Source organism: Lacerta agilis, chromosome 3, assembly GCF_009819535.1.
Source record: "Lacerta agilis isolate rLacAgi1 chromosome 3, rLacAgi1.pri, whole genome shotgun sequence".
NCBI classification, from domain to species: Eukaryota; Metazoa; Chordata; class Lepidosauria; order Squamata; family Lacertidae; genus Lacerta; species Lacerta agilis.
This window is the reverse complement of record NC_046314.1, coordinates 60,639,500-60,661,531: the sequence shown is the minus strand read 5'-3', so window position 1 is coordinate 60,661,531 and position 22,032 is coordinate 60,639,500. Positions and strand designations below refer to the sequence as shown.

Here is a 22,032-nt window from a genome sequence, read left to right as displayed (position 1 = left end):
GCTGGCGTCCTTTTTCTGTGACTTGATCCAGGTGGCTGAGGAGACCACTGGCAGGTCGTTGGAGGGGAAAGAAATGACCTCACGACACAACCACAGCAGTTGGTTATCATTGTGGAGCTGTCCAAGGTCGTGCGCAGTGGGGCTGCGTTGCCACTGAGAAGGGCCTGCTGGTCTCGGCGCTCTCGCTCTCTCTCTCTGTGTAGCTTCTGATGCTCTGTGGACTTCTGTGCCTGCTCAACCACAGTCGATGCTCGCAATAAAGGCTGGCAAACGCTCCCCAGTTTTTGTTTTACTGGCGGCAGGAAGCCCCACTGATTTGAGAAGCATCTGCGAGGTTAGAAGCTCGACCCGATCTCAGGACGCACCTCCCAGAAACGACTTCCTGTTTGGAGGGCCAGCGCCAAAAGCAAACTCGGCCAAAGGCGAGTCACTATTTTGGTCTGCCGGAAGACGAGAAAGCAAATGCGAAAGGTCCAGATCTCGCAAGAAGCGGAAGCAGCCCTGCCTCGTCTCCGCGGTGGCTGCTCGGTCAGCTGACCGGAGTCCTGCGAAGACGAGGCGCAGGAAGGAAAGGAGGACATTAGCAAGGAGCTGCTGCTGCCCGATGTCTCCGCCGGCGCGCGCCTCCATCCTTCGCTCCCCAGCGGCTCCTCTAGGGCTGCTGCTGCTGCTGCTGCTGCTCTGCTTGCAGCTTCCCTCTCCCGGAGATGCTGCTCTCTACGACCCCACTTGGGAGTCGCTGGACTCCCGGCCGCTGCCCGCCTGGTTTGACGAAGTCAAGTTCGGCATTTTCATCCACTGGGGTGTCTTCTCGGTGCCAAGCTTCGGCAGCGAGTGGTTTTGGTGAGGCGCCGCCCCACCACCCACCCACCCACTGCTCAAGCTCTTCAACCTTGCCCGCCCCTCTTCCCGAGGCCGAGCGCATCGTGCCGGTCGATTCCTTCCGGGGTGGGAAATCTCTCGCCCTGGAAGACGGCCAACGAGGCTCGCTGCCTCCCTGGGGTACCAACTTGAATAAAATATTGGGAGGGGGGCAAGTAAGCCTCGCCCCGCATAATGGATCACAAGACATAGCGCATGCACACCATTTGAATGGCAATGCCCAGCAACCTTGGGGGGGGGCCTGGCCCCCTCAAATTATTTATTGGGGAGCCCAAAGTTACCTTGGCCCCTAGGAGTTGGCTCCTATGCTGCCTCTGGTGGGTGCGCTGTGATCATCGGACTAAGCCTCGTGCTAGAGAGGGACGAATGATACAAAACTTAACTCGGAAGCCCTGCCATTTTACCTCTAAGGTGGGCGGGCTCTAGCTATTCAGTGAAAGCTACTCTGCCCATACTCAGAGGTATTGCTTCATGTAAGTGAGGGGGCTCTAAGGATGAACCCTTGGGAAATCCTGCACCTCCACTAATGAACTGAATTTGAGGAGCAGCTAAACAATTGCCCAGCATGACATCGCATAACCTCCATGCAAGCAAATCAGAGTGCGTGGTGCTCAATGAACAGGAAGATGTGTAGTCTCCCTGCAAACGTTAAAGCATCACTTGCGGTGTGCATGAGAAACCTAGAACCCAATTTGCATTAAAGACACTAGAGAAGCATTTGCACCCTGAAACTCCATTTGTATCCACTTTTGCCTTAAACACTGACTTCTACTCTTGCATTCACTAATTCACTAATTCTGCAACCTGCTTCACATGGGGAAGATCCATAGGTCTGTTCTAGAGCTTCTGCTTTGTATGCAGAAGGTCTCAGGTTCAGTTCCTGCATCTCCAGGTAGAGCTGGGGAAGAATCCACTTCAGAAATCCTAGACAGCTGCTGTCATTGTAGCCATTGCTGAGCTAGATGGACCAATGGTATGACTTGGTACAAAGCAGCTTCTTGTGTTTCCTAAATGCCCCATGATCAGGACAGCTGCAGGAATATACTCCAGAATATGTTTGAATCTGTTGTTTTGGGAACTTCTGAATGCTTCTGCCTTTGTGTGCAGATACAATAGGCTTGTTTGGTTCCTTTGTAGGTGGTATTGGCAGAAAGAAAAGAGAGAGCCCTATGTAAACTTTATGAAGAGCAACTATCCTCCTGGTTTCAGTTACGAAGATTTTGGCCCTTTGTTTACAGCAGAGTTTTTTGATGCCAACCAGTGGGCAGACATTTTGAAAGCGTCAGGTGCCAAATATGTTGTCTTGACTTCAAAGCACCATGAAGGTAAACGTGAATGTATTTCTTTCTGAGCTCAGTTGTTTGGTTTGTTTCAGCAGACAAAAAGCCTGGGTGAGGCTTCCTCATTCAGCTGCTTAGATACAGAGGTTTTCAACTATTTTGAGTCCAGGGCTCCCTTGGCCATCTACATTCTTTCTGCGGCTCCCCTGTGGGGAAACTTTCTCCAAGCCTCAGAAGCTCAGTTACGTCACCCCTTGCCTTCAGAGCTGCGAGTCCTTCGCCTGTTTTCGAACACCCTCCCTTTTGGAGTGTTCCCTCAGCCTGCTCTCTTCTCCTTGGGAGTCCTCTGAGCAGCAGTCACCACCACCCCTGGTCTTTGAGCTGTCCCAAAGAGAGGTGCCTCCTCACTCTGCCCCACAGGGCCTGGGAAGAGGATTCCCCCAGCCTTAGCAGCCCACCGGAGACTGACCCAAGGTGAATGTGAGGCTGGCACCTCACCTTGGGAGGCAGCAGTGGCAGCAGCGAGTGCCACTGGGCCTGCATGGTGGAAGGGCCCTCCATTGGCACTGGGCACTCAGCTCCCAGGCAGGCATTGCACACAGCAAGCACAAGAAAGGCCAGTGCAGCACCTACCTACCTGCCCGGCCTCCCACTTGGCCGTCCATTCCCAGCAGCAAGGGCTGGCGGACTGTACTCCATAAAACAGCTAATTTAATTCAGAGCATGCTTTAGTTAAAGAACAGAAGAGCCAGTTGGAGCAGGCCAGTGGCCCATCTAGTCCAGCATCCTGTGGCCAACCAGATGCCTGTTTGAAACCTGCAAGCAGGAGCTGAGCACAAGAGCACTCTTCCCTCCTGAGGCTTCCAGAAACTGGTTCAGAAGCATTAGGTTAAACAAGATTGCAAAATAAAAGCGCACAATATATTTACAATTACAATTATTTTATTAATCCTAACATTCGTTTCCTAGGTTTTACATTGTGGGGATCTAAATATTCTTGGGCTTGGAATGCTGTTGATGTTGGACCCAAACGGGACATTGTGGCTGAATTAGCATCATCCATTAGAAATAGAACTGGCTTACACTTTGGACTCTATCACTCGCTGTTCGAATGGTTCAATCCTCTCTTCCTTGATGATGCCTCTAGTGGGTTCCTAAAAAAACAATTCCCAAGTGCCAAGTCACTCCCAGAGCTGTATGAGATTGTGAACAAGTACCACCCAGAGATTCTGTGGTCAGATGGAGATGGGCGTGCCCCAGACACTTATTGGAACAGCACTGGCTTCCTAGCTTGGCTTTATAATGACAGGTGCGTCCATTTCCCCACTCCCTGCCCTTGAAATAATCCATTCAATATTAATATTTGCAAGAAACTTGTTTCCTAACAGCTTTTTAATAGCATTTTGTGCAACTCATTGCTTCAGGCTGATGCATTTACAAAGAGTTTCTTAGGAGTAAGTCCCACTAAACTTACTTCTGAGTGAACATGTGTAGGATTTCACTATTGATTAATCATTTCATGATAACAAATTCTAATTTACTTACCTAAATAAGATATTGAGAGAGAATGGGGTTCTTCATACTAGTTCCTTGTGGTTTTGGAATGTGGCTGCCATTGCAGGTGCCTGTGATTTCTGACCTGTAGTTACACAGCTTAGGAGTCCTGGACAAGTGCAGTTTCCTTCTTCAGTAGGTTAGTAACATTTATAACCCAGTGCCCTGACTTCTTCATTTCAAATACTTGAAGTCTTGATGATATTTGACCCAATTCTGCTGGAAGCATTTGTCCAAACCAGCCGCCTTCAACCTGATGGCCTTCAGATGTTTTGGACTAAAGCCAGCCAGGGTGGTCAGGAAGTATGGTAGTCTGAAACATCTGGAGGACACCAGTTTAGCAAAGGCTGAAGTACGGTAAACCAGCCTTCCTTAACCTTGAGCCCCCAGATGTTCTTGGACAGCAGCCCACATAATTTGCAATAACTTGTAGAAACTCAAGGTTGGTGAGGACTGGTCTAAATGCAACTCAGTCTGATGCATTCTCCACTGTTCCACTGTTCTGCAGCCAGGAGTGCTTTACCACTGATTCTTCATATGTTGTTGGAAGTTACAGGCGGGATGTGTGTGTCCAGTGGCAGATGTAGAGGAAGGCCCTAAGTTGCTTAGAAAGTGATTTGAAAATGTTGCTTAAGCATTTCAAGCAAATCGTAAAGATTGGCCTTTTTAAATAGTTTAGATAGACCACAGGATTTCCTTTTGGTGTAATAGGATTTTCTGATAGCTAAAGAACTGCCAGTTGATTTATCAACTGCTTATTTTTTGAAGCTGGTTTCTTTCTGGTGTGCCTGTAAATAGGGGATGGAAAATATTAAAAACAAATGGCAGCTTTTGTTGAAAATGTGAAATAGTTTACACATTCTCAAAAAGGCCCTGCTGTTGAGATTTTGGTTTTATGCAAATGTGTGTTATATTTATTTGAGTAAGTACTTCAGATGATTAACAGCAAAATCCTATGCATGTCTACTGAGAAGAAAGCCCATTTGAATTCAGGTAAGTTGGTACAGGATTGCATCATTTGTCAAATTAAAATTCATTTTATCAGTAGGCAACCTGAGTCCTAAACAGGTGTCTTTAGAACACACATACGCATGAATTAGGCATGAACAGTTTTCCCCTTCTTCCTTTGTTATTGTCCCATTCTGTCCTTGGTCTCACATTAATTTTTCTTTTGTTTTGTTGTAGAGAAAAACTTTGACATTTCAGAATTTGTGCATGTGACTCCATTTTGCTTTGTCATGATTTCACTGGTATTTAATCTCTCTCTCTCTCTCTCTCTCTCTCCCTCCCTCCCTCCCTCCCTCCCTCCCTCTGCACAAGTGCTTCAGTACACCAACTATCATCTTCAGTGCATGGTGTTGGTTTTCTGCAGGTACAAAAATTGATCAGCAGATAGGCGCATGCTCAGTACACTGTTTATGTCCAATGTTCCTTCTCTCTGTTCCATTTTTATTTTATTCCTTTTCCCTCTCCTGCAAGTACTTAAGCATAGTGAACATGCCTAAATAAGTGCATATTGGCAACTTTGCATTGATTTAATATATAAATTGATTCTGGATGAGGCTTGTGTGACATATCTGCATCCAAGGTCAGGCTGCCAGTGGCATCATCCATAAAGGAAACACAAGAAAATGCACTGCTGCTGTCATCTTCCAGGGAATACTTGGGAAGCCCAGGTTGCTTAATTTTATTCTGTTGTATGGAGGACAACAGGGAATGCTAAATATCCCACGTCACCAAACAAGTGTAGTTCCTGTCCCTCCCTTTTTTCCTTCTTCAGAATTAAGAAATCCCGAGAAAAGTGGCTCCCTGACAGTGTGTTACCTTATTACTCCTGAGAAGTGGCCGGCTGGATCAGCTTTTGCCACTTCATGGTTGCCAGCCATCAGCATTTTTAGGAAGACAACCTTAGCCTTTGGGCACTTTCTGGGACATTGCCAGATGCCAAGTAAAATGTAAAAATACAAAATGCTATTACCTTGCAGGGGTGATAAAATAGAACACCTTGAAGCAAAGCCCCTGGTCTTCTTCCAGGGGATGATTAGAGCACATATACATTTTGAAGCCAAAGATGAGGGGCTGTGTCAGTGACATCCCTTGGGCGCCCCCAAAAGTTCCAGTAGCAAACACTCAAAAAAAGAGGATTGGCACTCTTAAAAACAACAACAACAACAACAACAACAACAACAACAACAACTAGTGCAAAAGTCTTGGTGCTTGAAGTGGATTGGCATTTTTAAGAAACTGGCATTTCTAAGTTAGAAAATACTTTCAATATTTCCAAGGCACTTATGGGAATATATGTAGGTCCCCACAAGTGTAGCATGCTAGAGCAGAAACGATGAGGTTGTGGTTTTGTATTGTATCCACAAGTGTTAGCTGCTTTTAAACATTCAGAAGTGCATAACCACCTAGGTTAAATATTTGATTTAAAATAAAATGCAGAGTGTGTACCACTGCATCAGTTATCTTTTAAAAAGTCCTACCTATTAAGGAAGCGTTCGAGAATTGTAAGCTGCTTATATTGAATCTACTGAGCTTCCTGTTAAAATAAAGCACTATATCTGAACAATATTTTCTCCCCCTCCCCAGCCCTGTTCGGGACATGGTTGTAACAAATGATCGCTGGGGAGCTGGCTGCATTTGTAAACATGGAGGCTATTATACGTGTGCCGATCGTTATAACCCAGGACACCTTTTGCCCCATAAGTGGGAAAACTGTATGACAATAGACAAAAAATCCTGGGGATACCGGAGGAATGCACAGTTGAGTGACTACCTAACAATTGAAGAGCTTGTAAAGGTAAAACCAGATACAGAATCTGGGGCTGTCAATTCTTGCATTCTTTCAGATACCGTTCCTAGCAACCCTGAGTTCACTAACAGTGGCATAGCAAGGGCGTTGGGGGTGGGCCGCCCCATGTGCCACCCTGGAGGGAGGGTAACACTTGGCGCACACACACACCCCCACAACACCCAAGCTGAGCCCCACCACCCGGTAAAAAGCACGCGCCTATGGCTTGCTCGTAAACCTGCTCGGTGCGCGCTTTCCTTTTTCCAGCTGGAGTGGAGGTGAGGGGCGGGCCAGGGAGGGGCATCAGCTGCTGACGCCCCTCCCTGGCCCGCCCTCGCCCGTCCCATAGCGTGCATGTGTAGCGCTGCTCCGTAGCGCGTCATGCGTCATGATGCGTGCGTCACGGTGCTGAGCATGCGCACTATGAAGCGGCACCGCGGCAAACCCCATGAGCAAGCTGCGGAGGCAGCCTCGCTCTGCGGCTCGCAAGGTTTGCCGCAGCGCTGCTTCATAACGCACATGTGCAGCGCCGTTCCATAGTGCGCATGCGCTGTGCATCGTGACGCATGCATTGTGCGCCACAACGCATGCACGCTATGGAGTGACACCCTGCCCCTGGGGGGTGCCCCCGCATTTGCCGCTCTGGGTGGCCAAGCAGCTCCGTTCGCCTCTGCTAGGTGAAACAATGTTGATAATTGTAATTTTCATTAGAATAATGTTAAATGTTTTAGAATGCTTTTAAAAAATTATTGCGGATCCTGGGTTCCTTTGGGAGGAAGTGTGGGATGGAATGATAAATAATTGTGCAAGAGTTAAGTGTTTGTTTCTCATTTTAAAGGGCTAGGTAAAGGTAAAGGTACCCCTGACCGTTAGGTCCCGTTGCGGACAACTCTGGGGTTGCGGCGCTCATCTCGCTCTATAGGCCGAGGGAGCCGGCATTTGTCCAGACAGCTTCCAGGTCATGTTGCCAACATGACTAAGCTGCTTCTGGTGAACCAGAATTGCCGTTTACCTTCCTGCCGGAGCAGTACCTATTTATCTACTTGCACTTGATGTGCTTTTGAACTGCTAGGTGGGCAGGAGCTGGGACCAAGCAACGGGAGCTCACCCCATCACGGGGATTCAAACTGCTTTAAAGGGCTAGCGGCCACACAAAAAAATACTAAGGAGCCCACTAATGAAATGCCCGTGTTAATTCCCAGAAGGGGCGCTTCCAGTTGAACAGCTAGATAAGGGTTTGGGGGACTTGTCTCCCTCCAGATATTGTTGAACTGCAGCTCCCATCAACCCTGACAATTGGACGTGTTAGCTGGGGCTGATGGGGTTTGGAGTCCAACATCATCTGAAGGGCCAGAGTTTCCCCATCATGAGTTAAACTTCCTTTGAACCTACAGCAAGGTACCGACAGTGTTGTAACAGAAGCATGAATTTAGGCTTAACAACCTATATAAATGTGCCATCTCAAATGCTGGGCAGCTATGTTGGAAATGCCAAACCCAGTGTGGCTTTTTCATTGCTCCTCTCCCTATATAATTTCAGCAACTTGTAGAAACAGTGTCATGTGGAGGAAATCTCTTGTTGAACATTGGGCCCACCCATGATGGCCGCATTCCTGTTATTTTTGAGGAGCGCTTGAAGCAAATGGGGCTGTGGCTGGCCCTGAATGGGGAAGCCATTTTCAGCACTAAACCTTGGAGAGCTCAGAATGACAGTGCCACACCAGGAGTATGGTAAGTCCATGAAGCAAAAATGCAGGAAGTACTGTACCAACGTTAAGTTTACTTTTGTTATTGTTCCACTATCTTGGCTATATTTCACTTCCCCCTCATTTGACTCCCTTCACAAGCTAGGTATGATGTAACTGAATCAGGGAGAACTGAATCAGGACTATGGCATTTGTGCAGCGAGACTTATAACACTTTGCTCTTGATCCAGATTGAAAACCCCCCTGCCTCTGTTGCAGCTGCTGTTAACCCCAGGAGGAAAGTTCCATTGGTATCAATGGGAGCTCCCCTTCTGTTGAAAATAGCATCTAAGGAAGGGTGCAATCGAGATCCAAACTATAAAATGGGCAAGAGCAAATCCCCCCCCCAAATGCTGTGGTCTTAATCAGAATCACCCTCTTCCCCCAATACTATTTCATTAAAACCCAAACACACACACACACACACACACACACGGTCAATCATTTTGACTAAGCTATCTAGTTTTGTCTTCCGTATGACGTGTGGGATTACTATTTCTAAACTATTGGTCCTTCTCCTCTAGAAAAAGAGGTGGTTTAAAATAACAACACACTTCTGAGGTGTGCAGTACTGTACTGTATTTGCAATGGTTACTAAACAGCTTTGCTGACGAGGGTCCCAAATTGTTTGTAGATTAGGTAGTTTCACCTGCGATCTTTAGAAAAAACGATTCTTCGTTTGTTAACTCCTACTAGGTATACATTCAAGCCAAAAGAAGACATTCTGTATGCCATTTTCCTTAACTGGCCATCTTCAGGAACTCTGATGCTTGGGGAACCAAAAGGCATTACCGGAAAGACAAAGGTAAGGAATATTTGCCTCTTTTTATGACTTCTGTACAATTTCTCCTGAAAAATTTCAGGACTAGAAAGAACATGAAATGCATTCCAGCAAAGCAAGATCATCTGCATATAACACCCATAATAGATTAGTTTAGAAGGCTAGTCAATGTTCTGTTTAACACCCATTAATTCCCGACTATGGCTATTCTCATCTGGAGAGACAGAGACTTTAAATGCGAGATCTTGAGAGAGTCAGCATCTCTTTGAACGGCTTCTCCCATTTAACAAAAGCTTTTCTGTTTCAGGTTAAGCTGCTTGGATATGAAGAGCCATTGCCATGGGTTTCTATGGGAAAAAAGGGAATGATGGTAGTCACACCTCAATTGCCATTCACTATATTTCCTTATCAGTGGGGCTGGACTCTGCAGTTGACTAACGTCTATTAGCAACAGACATCCTTCACTTTTGGTTATTATGACTGGTTCTATTATTATTATTATTGTGAATAATCAGATTTCACTCACCATGACTTACTTCTGAGGTGATAGGGGATATGTATCTGAAACAGAAATTATCTATAGTAAGAAGATTCATGAACTGATCTTGTTCCTCCTTCAGCTTTTGAAAAGAGGACCTATGAAATTAGGCAGAATCTACCACAACTAGGCAGGAAGTGCAAGTAAACCGCAGAGTGAAGTGATAACTATTTTGAGTCCCAGGGACACATTTCCTTTGGGGTAACCTAGGGACCAAATGCCAGTGCAGAGCCGAGCCAGATGCAAAAGTGAGCAGAGCAATTAAAGTGAACTTTACATTGTACAGTAGGCTAGTTTTTTCACTTACACCCCACTCTCTATCCTCCAGCCACACAAGCAAAAGGGATTACTAGAGTTTAAGGACATAGACCAGTCAGGCAAAACCACTCAAGGAGTGGGCCTTGGGAAGAGTCATCTTATGAGGTTCACAAAAGACAGACAAAACAGAAAAGTTATTGTGCGTCTTAAAAAGAAAAGTATTTTGACTTTAAAAAGCAACCAAGGGTGGCTGGGGAGTCTGCCATGCCTAATGTTAGAATTGGTGCTCAAATAACTTTATGGACAAAAAGGGTTGAGGCATTCTAAAACTGAAATGCTGTACACTGAATTTGACTGTAAATCGTGTTATTCAAATTTTGATGCTTGTGGTTAGGCTTGGTTGTTTTTTAAATACAGGTCTTAAATCCAGATAAAGTTAAGTATGACAAACAATACAATCCTACCATTGTCTATGCAACAGTCCTACTATGTTCGATGGAATATGCTCAAGTTAAGTGTTTAGGATTGCTTTCAGTAGGGATAAGTGGTAAGTAGCTGTGAATTTTAGCTTCTTCCATTGGTTTCAGTAATATTTGATTTCATTTCACTGGAGTTGGGTTTCAGTTTCCTGAGTCCTATAACCTACCTCAATATTACCCCATCACACATTCCTTGAATATAAAATTACATATTAGGACTTGGGTCATAGTTCTAATTAGTGAGAAATGGCCTACAATTATACACTACTTAAATACGTTCAGTTACTTAAGTACCAGACTGGTAAGATTCTAAAGCTTTCACCTCTTTGGGTATCTTGCAGTTTGTAACTTGAAAAAAAAAGGAAATTATTGCTAATTTAAAAATTTGTGCAATTGTAATCTTCAGGAAACACTTTAATAATAAAGCAGCTGAGGTTCTATAAGGAGAAATTAATGTTGAAGTCCAGCTGCCTTGTTGATTTACAACCAAACTCTTGTTTCTCTGTGTGAATGTGTAAGTATTTGCTTTTGTTATGGGTTGGGCAAGTTCTAGCTGCGTCCCACAAGGACAAGAAATACTGCCTAAATAATCCTGATTCTGCTTGAATGCAATGCGATTACTGTATTTGACTGCAACTTTTTTTGGAGAAACTTTTGTAAGCTGCTAGGGGGCCCTCTTACATATATAAAACAGAATCTAATAGAATAAATTTGCTACAGAATAAGTAGGTATGGCTACAGCAAGACTACTAATATGCTTAATGCTTCTTTTTTGTGCTGAAGTTACAACTGATTTTTTTTATATACAAAAAATAAAGCACTGCATCCATTCTTGCCCCCTACAGTTCAAAATTGCACAAATACATCACTGAACGGCATGCTTTAGGATGTTGCAAGTTACCACACACAATCTTTGTTAAAATAATTTATTGTCAGATATTTAACAGATATTCCAATTAAAAATATTTACAAATGAATGTATACAGCAGGAGCCATTTACAAACAGCATAAACATATTTTCTAGGAACCATCTACTCTGAATCTGAAACAGTAGAGTAAGCACTTAGCATTGCATTGTTCAGAAGATAACCATGTTCTAAATATATGCATTTGGAACCGGTGGCCAAAAGCACAGAAGGCCACATACCCTACTCCTGTTCTCACATTCTTAGACTTACTCAGGCTAGCAGGTAATTAGTTGAAGAGACAGCTGGGAGTAAAGGAAGCTTGATTGCACCTCCCCTTTTCATAGTAGTAGATGGTATGATCAGCTTTCGAGTGAAACCTCTCACGGCTTACAACTGCCATAGGGGAAGGGCACATAGGACATGTTCTACCCTGCTTCACAGCTGATTGGTGATGAGACAAGCTACTCCTGATCTTCCCCTGCCACCAAGAGAAGAGGTGCAGAGTACAGTGGTGGTGGTTCTCTCCCCCGCCCCCATTCTTAATGTGTTACCTGCTGCAGCCAATTTGTGAACTCATTTCATAGGTCAACCACTGTCTCTGGGTTGAGGGGAGACTGGGCAAAGATAACCACCTCCCCACTGGGTCAAGAGAGACAGAAGCCTGACATTGCCTGCACACTTTTGAAGACAGATGTACTTCTTATGGGGGCGGGGGCGGGGGGGGGGAGAGGACTTACTGTAGGCAGATTTATTTTAGTCTTTTGTAAACAAGTGATTTGTAACTCAGACTGCCTCAGCACAAAGGCTTGCGGTGTCATGATACTCCCCCTTAAATTTACTTAAGTCTGGTGAGCTCTATCAATATAAAACCTAACTGTTGGATTTTCTCAAAAGACATTCTTTTTGCAGGGATTAGTAATCTTGTACCATTCTGATGAGATTCGTTATCAAATGAAGTATTCACAGGACTGGGCACTACGGCTCATATGTACACCCCGCTGTGCAGTTCATTTCTCTAGTTGTTGAGGGGTACTGAAAGCTTCATAGACATTAGCTGCAAAATCTTTCACTTGTTCCATCATTAGGAGGTCCTGGAAAGAGAATGTTCATGTAGCAAATACAGCAACTCTCTTTTAACACAAGCAGATGTATAATATCAGCAAATAACCCCCCGTTAACACTTCAAGCCTGGTTAACAGAATTGCTTGGAACATTACTTCATGCACTGTTAGAGGCTGAGAAGTCCAAAACTGTTACGAGGGAAATGCTCTATCTTACATATGTGGATCATCTACCAGGGACACTAAAAATGGCTTTGGCCTCAGCCATTACCAACCTGGAAGCGTAACTAAAAAGGGGAATGGATTCTATTTCTTCCACTCAGAATAAAATGTGTCATCCTGGCAGTCTCACTTCCTGTGTTTATGCAGTGTAAAATGTGCAAACCTGAACTCTGCACATTTCTTCATATTTTGATTAATAAGATGTGAGAAGAAGGAGGAGGAGGAGGAGGAGGAGGAGGAGTTTGGACTTGATATCCCGCTTTATCACTACCCAGAAGAGTCTCAAAGCAGCTAACATTCTCCTTTCCCTTCCTCCCTCACAACAAACACTCTGTGAGGTGAGTGGGGCTGAGAGACTTCAAAGAAGTGTGACTAGCCCAAGGTCACCCAGCAGCTGCATGTGGAGAAGCAGAGACACGAACCCGGTTCCCCAGATTACGAGTCTACCGCTCTTAACCACTACACCACACTGGCTCTCAGCCACAGCAACAAGTCATAATGTAACTTTACTGTTTGTACAGAGCTTAGTGCACCTTTATAGGCTTAAAAATATACTAATGACAACAATACAAAGCAGGCTGACAGGTCTACATTTTCATTTTTCGGTGTGAAATTATTTTAATTGGATTTGTCCCCATTTGTACTGTTTAATTTTGTTTATAAAACACCCTGAAAACTAAGTGCAGAAAAGCTATTAAATAACAGATTAAGCTAAAAAAAAGAAAGAAAAAGGTCTTCTTACCTGAACAAAATGGCTAGGTGTTTCACTGCAGACTGAATGAATCTGCCCATTTATTATTGGAATTATCTTGGCTAAAGGAAGACTGACACTAGAAAGACTGGAGGTGAAGGTGGGAAGAGAGATGTGATTACACAACATAAATGTCTGTCTTGTTAGCTACTTCTGCAATACACAGATTCAGAAGAATAGTAAACACATAATACCTGCCCAGGGGAAAAGCTCAGCCAAGCTGGGGACTGACTGAACCCCAGAAGCTCAAAAGGGCCCTTCACCAGCCCAGCCCATGCTACCACTCACTCCCTGTCAGTTGGGAGCAGGCAGCACACAACCCCAACCGTTGCACAGGCTCTCCAGCCTACACACACTCATTTAGCCACCCTCCCTGTCTGGCTCCTGGTCCAGATTAGACATTGTGAGTAGGTGGCATAGATTCATAAAATCTTAAGAGTTGGAAGGGACCCTGAGGATCATCTAGTCCAACTCCCTGCAATGCAGGAATATGCAGCTGTCCCATACGGGGATCGAACCTGCTACCTTGGCGTTATCAGCACCATGCTCTAACCCACTGAGCTATATGGTGCTATATAGTAACTGCATTTCTGAATGGGAGTCTCTTGGGTCCTATGTGTGGTGGTCACCTGACTGGCCAATGCATGTTGGTTTATTTGATGGCCGGCATGAAGATTCAGGGTGTGGGGGAGCTGAGTGTGTCTCCCACTTCCATTCAAAAGTGCCAACACTGCACCTGATTACAAGGAAGCATTGTGCCTTCTTTTACTTTTCTTTTCAAAATGGCTCTCTTTATGCTTGTTAAAACAAATGTCTCCCATAAGGAAGTTTGTGCAGTGTGTTTTTCAGGAAGTGGAGAGGAACTTTAAACAAAAAGCATTTGAAAAGAAAATTAACTTAGTGGAGTCTGAGTGAGTATTCAATCTTGCTAGACAGCAGATCTATCAGTTAATTTAAGGCTAATTACTCATAATTAAACAAAGGGTTAACACATTTTGCTGGAAGAAGAGCACAGTCCAAACTATGTTTGAGACATTGTTTTTGTTAAAAATTCAGCCTAAAACCGATCCATTTGGCAGGGTTGCTGTGTGATCTTGGTGAAACCAACTGTTTTTGGGAGAAACCGATAATAGTGGAATAGTAAGTAAAACTCTGACTATACTTAGATTCTTCTACATTGAAAAGCATTTATATTAAAACATGTTTAAAGAGGTTTACCTGTTCATGGAACTACTATGGCACAAGTCCTGTTCAGTGGGTCTGAAGAATTCTGCCATGTTGTCCAATAAGCGACTGAACCCTCTATTTATGCATGAACTCAAAACTCTATTGAAATCTGGACTGGAATAAATCAATCAAATAATAATAGTTCTATAAATCCTTCTCTACATGCCTATGTATTTTGGAAATCATATTTAAAATGTAATTTCAATAAAACTGATACTCTGCTGATGGCGATATGAGGCTAGATCAAACATAACACTAAGCTAGGAATGAGGCATTTCAGACACCTCCAGGCCTCTCTGGCTGGGCCTAGAAGAATTTACTGGAGACCTATTTGTTCCTCCTCTGCTCTTCTTGCTCCAGTTCACTCCCCACCCTCATCTGTATGAAGCAAAGTTTCAACCCCCAGTTTAGAGGCAAGCTATATTTTCTCAGTTTGGATAAAACAGCAAACTGTGGTTTGCTCAAACAGGGACAAGGGAAGTGGAGAATCAAAGCATTTGAGAAAGGTTTTTTTTTTTTAAAGATACTTTGTTATGCAAATCACTCTCAATTGCTCCACTCTGATAAAAAGTGAGTTTCCTATTTTCCTTTCCTAAGTTTATTTAGCCTAAGTTGCCAAAGATAACATTTGCTGCATACCTGTCCAACATGTCTCTTGTCTCATTAAGTAATTTAATAGTAGCCACATCTCCTTCTGTAAGTCCACTGGCCTAGAAAGACAAACAACAGATCATAAAAGCAACTTGGATAGTGCTCCAATTGAATGTACAGGATTAATTTATTTATGTTGAACCTTTTTTGTTTGGGAAGGTCTGGTTCTGGTTCAGATGAAAACAAACTAAAAGATTTGAGTTTCAAGTTTAAATTCTGCTACTTTTAAAAAAAACCCAGAGCCAATCTCTGCCCCGCCCCCAACAACTTCAGGTTTGGTTTGATTCCCTGCTCCCAATACTATGAAAATACCTGCGTAGCTAATGGATTCTCTTCATCTGGCATCATGTAATGACACAGCAGAGACTGGGATCCAGTGTCTTCAGATGACGACCCATCTCCAGGTTGTTCTATCACCTTTCTAATTTCTTGTAGCTTCTGGTCCAAATCCAAGAGAGAAAGAGCATGTTTGAGAGAAACACTGCAAGGGGAAGGAGTTAAACATTATTTATCACATCAATTGAATGCATCCCAATGAATTACTTTAAAAATACATATGAAAACCTCTTTAAAAACCATTTTTTTTACCTCCCAAATGCATCCTGCACAGCTTTTTTAACCACAGTAATTAATTCAGTCAAACCTAAGGCAGAAGGAAAAAGTTACTGAAGACTAGCTACCCATTTGTTCAAACTTTGCAAATATTGGCACTATGTAGGAAGAGGTTTACAGGTATCATACCATCTCCTAGAAGGTGCTGAATGCTTGATAAATATTGCTGTTGGACTTCAGGGGGAGCTAGAGGTGTCTATAAGGAGAAAAACATTCTGTAATGTTTCTGTTACTTTATGGAACAGTGTGTTTATCCTCCATGTGTCTGTACAACCAGTCAGGATGCAGAATTTCCCTCCCTGTGCCTTCTCTGTGCTCTCCTGCTGCTGGCATCACTCTCAAGATACCCTGGATCTTAACAGCCTCAGCCATCTTTAAACACAGAACAACAGAGGACAGAACAATTCAAATCTCTGTTTTAAAAAAAGTCTTATAGATCCTCTCTCGTTATAAATAAGAGCTAACGCTGGGAACAACCACACAAGCGTGGAACACCAAATTTATTTCCTTTTTGCTGTGCTGTCAATTTATTCAACACCAACAAAATGGATGAATCCCCCCCCCCCCAATTATGAGGGCCAGAGAGTTCACAAAAATGGAATTCAAGAAGCATCATCTCTGCTCTTTAGCATCAGTCCAATCTTCTAATCTTCCAATACTCATAAATTGATGATACCCAGTCGTGCCCCATCTGCTAGCACATATGCAACAGAATCTCTCCTCCCTCTGCATTTGGGAGGGTGCAGGGAGAGGAGAGGAAGGAGCAGTCCTGTCATGCAAGCAGAAAGCTCACTTGTGATGTTGTATTTCATCCTCAGCATATAATTAAGCATCAATTGGATTTCTGTAAGTATAATACTATGTACTGGATTCTACATATTACAGGCACCCTTACTGAATTTTTCAATCACTGATATACTGCTCAAAGAATATACTTACTGTGCCGTTTTTGCAAACTGCTGCATTATCCAGGTAGATGTATCCACCAATAATATTTAACTGTACTCGTAGAAGAACTACAAGCATACATGTGCTATATACAGCTACAATGCTTCTTGTAAAACCTTTAAACAGAAAAAGGAACGATACTAAATGAAAAAGAGTGGACAGCTAATAATCAGCATGTCATCTAAAGTAATGCAGAGTAATAATATTGTTTATCGTTCTGGTTTTATGTGCAGGAAACAACTTTCTAGAGCTTTCTAGAAACATAACTTTCTAGAGAAATACAGATAGAGGGGCTATCTGTATTTCGTGTCTTCTTCAAAAAGGTGTTTCTTCTGGGTAATCAAGAGCTTAAGATGCAATGAGCTCAAACAAAGACAAATTTTACAAGCCTATTACTTAGGCTTGCAAGAACATGGCAATGCAATCCAAACAAGGGGCTGGGAAAGTGTGGAACAGATTATTTTCACTACATCAGCTCCAGGCTGGTGTAGCTAAATATCTCAAGGGGGGCTGGGTCCCATTGATCCCAATCCGCTAGTACCCCACTTTAGAGCTTTCTGCTGGCTACCACAGGTGAGAGATTAGTGCAGCATTTTCCAACCAGTGGCTCACAAAACCTGTATAAGTGGGTCACAGGCCTTGTAAGCAAACAACTTTTTGTTTCGTTGGCATGTTATAATGCTGCATTAACATGTGTTAGAAAGGTTCAATTTCCACATTTTAACACTTGGGAAGGTCAAAAATTCACGAGACAATAAATTGATGGTCACTATGCCATGTGAGTTTGGGCTTGGGTGTTGCCATATCAAAAAGGTTGGGAACCACTTGCTCAGTGCATGTCTAGGCAAAGCTGAGGCCTCTTCCAAAGCAGAGCCTTTCCCTCCTGCCTACCTCTGGCACTGAAGGCCAGTAGACAGGCGAGTACATACCATCCTGACAACACCATCTGCAGCCATTGGGGTGGGGACAGGAATGCTATGTAAGGCTGCAATCCTATGCATAATGAGCTTGTAGTAAACTTCATTGAACAGAATAGCACTTGCTTCTGAAGAAGCACGTATCTGATAGTTCTGCTTACAGATTGCAATATGCACTGGAGCTGGGCCAGAGCTGCATTTTGAAGAAAAACCAGAAGCTCTGCTATGTGCATACATAAAAATAGGCTCACTGGATCACGAGCATAATTATTCCTTTCAACTTACTTATAATCTTCAAATCTTCCCATATTTCTAATTTGTTGGCTGGTCTAAGAAAACACAAAATTGGAAACATTTAAAAGGAATGGTCTTGGTAGAAAGAAAGCTCAATTTCTGTCTATATTAAAGTGAAAATTCAAATTTCACTTTAATATAGGCATGAACAAGCATTGAAACTGCTTGTGACAAAATGCTTGGAGGAAAATGAAGATATAATTAACCAAGCCTGGGGATTTGAGTCTCTGAAGAAATTTACAAATGTAGCCCTAACTGGCCTTTGTAAATAATATTCCAAATAGCATTTTTCAAACTAACCGAAACACACTGGAATTCGCTTTATGCTTCCTCTACGTGTTTCATAGAACATCCATCATAAATACTTTTTATTATCATTTCCCCACTAATGCATATTAGATACAAAATGTGCTACATAATTTTAATTCTTATATTTCTCTATCAGGATAAAATAACTTTAAAGGTTTTCAATCCAGGGATTCAGGTTGCAGGGAATAATTTCCCCACATGATAGTTACATATGCACATTCCACTTATAGCCCAAATATAAAGAATAGGCATTCAAACCAAATCAACAGATCACACTTACCTATTCTTCAGCAGTGAAGTGAGGCTCTCAGAATTCAGTTGATACATCAAAGTATCCCTTAATGTTGGAAGCATTGACAGGACTATTAATGAAAAGCAAATGATTAGGAACGTAACCAGCGTACATAGAATCTTATAAACAAATCATTTATTCAGTAATGGGTTTGATCACATGTGTATGTATTTTTTGATACCTCCTCCTCCCTCTAGCACAGCTGTGAGGAGCATCTAGTCCACCAAATGTCAGTGGTTTACAACTCCCACATCCCTGGTCGTTGGCCATGTTTGCTGTGGCTGATGCAAATTGTAGTTTAGCAACATCTGAAGAGTTAAAGGTTTCCCACATTTGCTATAGCAGTTCATGGGAAACTGCTTTAGAGTGTTGGGAACAGCACAGGAAGTGGTAAACTATAGGGGGAATAGACTAAAATGGCCTCCCCTTCTCTTTCTCCAGCTAAGCATCTGCTGGATCTCAGAACCTTCCATAAACAGGGGAAGCTGTTCCATTCAAAGAACTGCAAGTTTGAATCCAACTCTTGATCTTTGGGAAATAAATATAAGGATCATTTGTTTTGTTTTTCAAAAAAAAGCACAAACTAGAAGTATGCACAATGACACCTTTAATATCATTGTTTCCAGCTTTAGTTACCCCTCTTCAAAAAGGAAGAATTCAGAGCCAAAGTGCAAAGAGCACTTTCGCAATCAGGAGAATTAATTTTCTGAATAGAGACTAAATGATCTCAGTCTTTTAGAGTAAAGGAAGCTCAGTACGGATATGATTTCTTTTAAAAAATAGGAGTTTAACACAGATGAACAGCATAAGAAAAGCCCATAAAATGTGCAGAAAAATAAAACAAAATTAGCTATAAAGGCCCAACTTACCTTAGGCTACAGATGGTCCTTCATGAGTTTTAAATGTAGTTTGCCATGCTACTTAAGGGGCTGCTGTTAACAAAAAACAAGTCCCCCTGGAAATGTGAAGCTAGACATGCAATTTTTTAAATCCTAGCTACTATGAGAGCCAGTGTGGTGCAGTGGTTAAGAGCGGTAGACGTGTAATCTGGGGAACTGGGTTTGTGTCTCCGCTCCTCCACATGCAGCTGCTGGGTGACCTTGGGCTAGTCACACTTCTTTGAAGTCTCTCAGCCTCACTCACCTCAAAGAGTGTTTGTTGTGGGGGAGGAAGGGAAAGGAGAATGTTAGCCGCTTTGAGACTCCTTCAGGTAGTGATAAAGCGGGATATCAAATCCAAACTCTTCTTCTTCTTCTATGTGGTTCTGTTTATATTACCTCAATCAAAAAGACCACTTCAGTTAGGCAACACACCAAACCATAGTTAAGGAAGTTTAACTATGATTTGGCATGACAAATCAAGGTTCAGTGATCAGTTGTCAAACTGGCAACAGAAACTATGGTAATTAATATGTGCTGAGAAAACATGAACCAACAGTGGGTAAGTGACGTGCACTATAGTTAGCAAAAGCCATGATATGAACTGAATTGATCCCAAGAGACTGCTGTTGCTTTACCTGTCATGTTGCAAGTCCTCTGGTTACTTTCAAAATGATACTGTCTTCGTGCTTGTGCAATGTATTCTGCAGCTTCTCTTTCTTGGATTTCTTTCATTTTTTTCTGTCCATATTTTCCAAGTACATAAACTCCTATTAAAGGCATTTTAGAAGAGGCATAATTTAGGCCTAAAAAAATACCAAACAGTTTCTTCTGCTTTAGAAGATTTTTTTTCCTCTTGATTTCAGTAGAAATTGTAAAAATGTTACCCAGAACAAGTTCTCACAATTAGATTAAATGATCATAAGTAAGGCTGGATCCCATCACAGTACAGGATCACCAAAACAGCATATATGCTAAATAAAACTGTTCTTAATTTCCAGACTGTCTTCCCTTTCTCAGGCAAAAATAACCTACAATGGATTGTGATAGAAAATTATTGGTAATAGTTTCACACAATCAGATAAAATAGTTGACTATACAGAATATTTAAGTACTTTTAGCAAACTGATAATGGAAATAGAGTCCCCTGGTTAAGTAGTGATGAATACTGAGATGAGAAAAGGCTAATTCATGGCAAATGAATATATAGCTGTTTCAAATGTATGTTATGAAACAATGGCTGCTACTGCCACATACTCCCCTATTTTTAAATATAAACTTCTAATGACTTAGAATACAACATATCAGCTCATGAAATGTACGTATCCAGAAAAGCACAATAAAGGGGAAAGTGTTTTCCTACCAATACAGAGCAAAAAACAAATTGCGGGTGGGGGTGGGAAGCAGCAAGTATCTCCAAGAGCTGGTTATAACAGGATGATTGTGCAAAAGGAAAGACTTTGATCTGAAAAGAAGGAATGAGTCCATACATGCACTTGTTAGGAAAAATTAAGACAAGTTATAATCTGAAACGAGTGAATAAGGAACAGGCCTGAACTTGAACCCCTTCAGCAATTTTGAGCTTAAAATTTTTTTCTTGGGGGGCGGGGGACTACTTTTCAAGGCAGGGAAAAGGAGCGATGACACACTAGATTATGGTTAAAAGACACAGGAGATCAGCTGAAATAAAGGCACAAGGAGGGAGAAACAGCAGGAGCCGCAGCCTGGGAGAGAAGGGGTGTGGCCACCATAGAGCAGAAGCAAGTGGCCTTCTGTCGACTTCAGCCCCTGCCTTACAATATGCAGGAATGCTAGCACTGGCCTGCTTAGCAGGGTTGTTGGTATTATAACTGGCGCGACATCATGTGAACTCAAAAAGATAAAGAACCGCACACAGACATCCAGTGCTATAATTGCTTGGGCAGGTAGCGACGCTTACCTGGGAGTAAGCCCCACTAAAAACAGTAGGGCTTACTGCTGAGAGATGGGGGGGGGGGTTGCAATCTCAGGGAACAAGGCAGCAGGTCTGGGTGTGAATGGGGGGAGGCGGAGCATATGGGGGGGAACAGGGCCGTATTTAGGTTTGATAAGGCCGAAAGCTACTTAAGGTAATGGGGCCCTTTATATGTCCAGCTGTCCTTTGTCAACAACAAATTGTCGCTAATTTTGTGTTGAATATATGCTATATGGTTATTTATGGACCTAACAGGTATCTAAAGCAATTTGCCACTGTTGCTGTATGTAGGTTTTATCTTACATTTTGGAAATGTACATCCAGGTTTTTTTCCCCTTTAATTTTTTTGGGGGCCCTAAGGTATAGCTTGTTTAGTTTATACATAAATCCGGCACTGGGTGAGAAGCCAAGCCAGCCAAAGGCCCCCTTCCTCGGGAAGGGCTAAGGAGGGCTATGCGGAGACCGAGGAGGACGCGGGAGCAGAAGGCAAAGGGGGGGGGTGTCTTCTCACTCACCGCCCACGAAGGCGCCCAGGAAGAAGCATTTCTTTTTGTGGCGCTTGAGGAAGCCCCACACGGCCAGCAGCATCGCGGCGTCCGCGGAAAGCAAGGGCTCGGCGCTGCCTCCTTCGCCTCTTCGCCGTAGCGCAGCCGCCGCAAAGCCTCAAGCCCCGCCCCAGACGTCGGCCACGCAAAGGG

The 22,032-nt window shown here is 43.2% G+C and overlaps 2 protein-coding genes across 2 annotated transcripts; one reads left to right on the top strand and one right to left on the bottom strand.

Moving 5' to 3' along the window:
* The first annotated feature begins 205 nt into the window (after positions 1-205).
* On the top strand, positions 206-11,139 carry FUCA2 (alpha-L-fucosidase 2). Its single transcript, XM_033143922.1, has 7 exons — positions 206-843; positions 2,020-2,207; positions 3,132-3,471; positions 6,309-6,519; positions 8,050-8,240; positions 8,951-9,059; positions 9,343-11,139. The coding sequence occupies exons 1-7, from the start codon at positions 248-250 to the stop codon at positions 9,481-9,483; spliced, it is 1,776 nt and encodes a 591-aa protein (XP_032999813.1). The 5' UTR covers positions 206-247; the 3' UTR covers positions 9,484-11,139.
* Positions 11,140-11,928: 789 nt separating this feature from the next.
* On the bottom strand, positions 11,929-22,006 carry PEX3 (peroxisomal biogenesis factor 3). Its single transcript, XM_033143923.1, has 12 exons — positions 21,850-22,006; positions 20,019-20,150; positions 18,491-18,572; positions 17,893-17,936; positions 16,682-16,806; positions 15,872-15,938; positions 15,719-15,773; positions 15,443-15,611; positions 15,119-15,189; positions 14,471-14,593; positions 13,244-13,340; positions 11,929-12,309 (listed from the first exon to the last, which is right to left on the bottom strand). The coding sequence occupies exons 1-12, from the start codon at positions 21,920-21,922 to the stop codon at positions 12,226-12,228; spliced, it is 1,122 nt and encodes a 373-aa protein (XP_032999814.1). The 5' UTR covers positions 21,923-22,006; the 3' UTR covers positions 11,929-12,225.
* Positions 22,007-22,032: the final 26 nt, after the last annotated feature.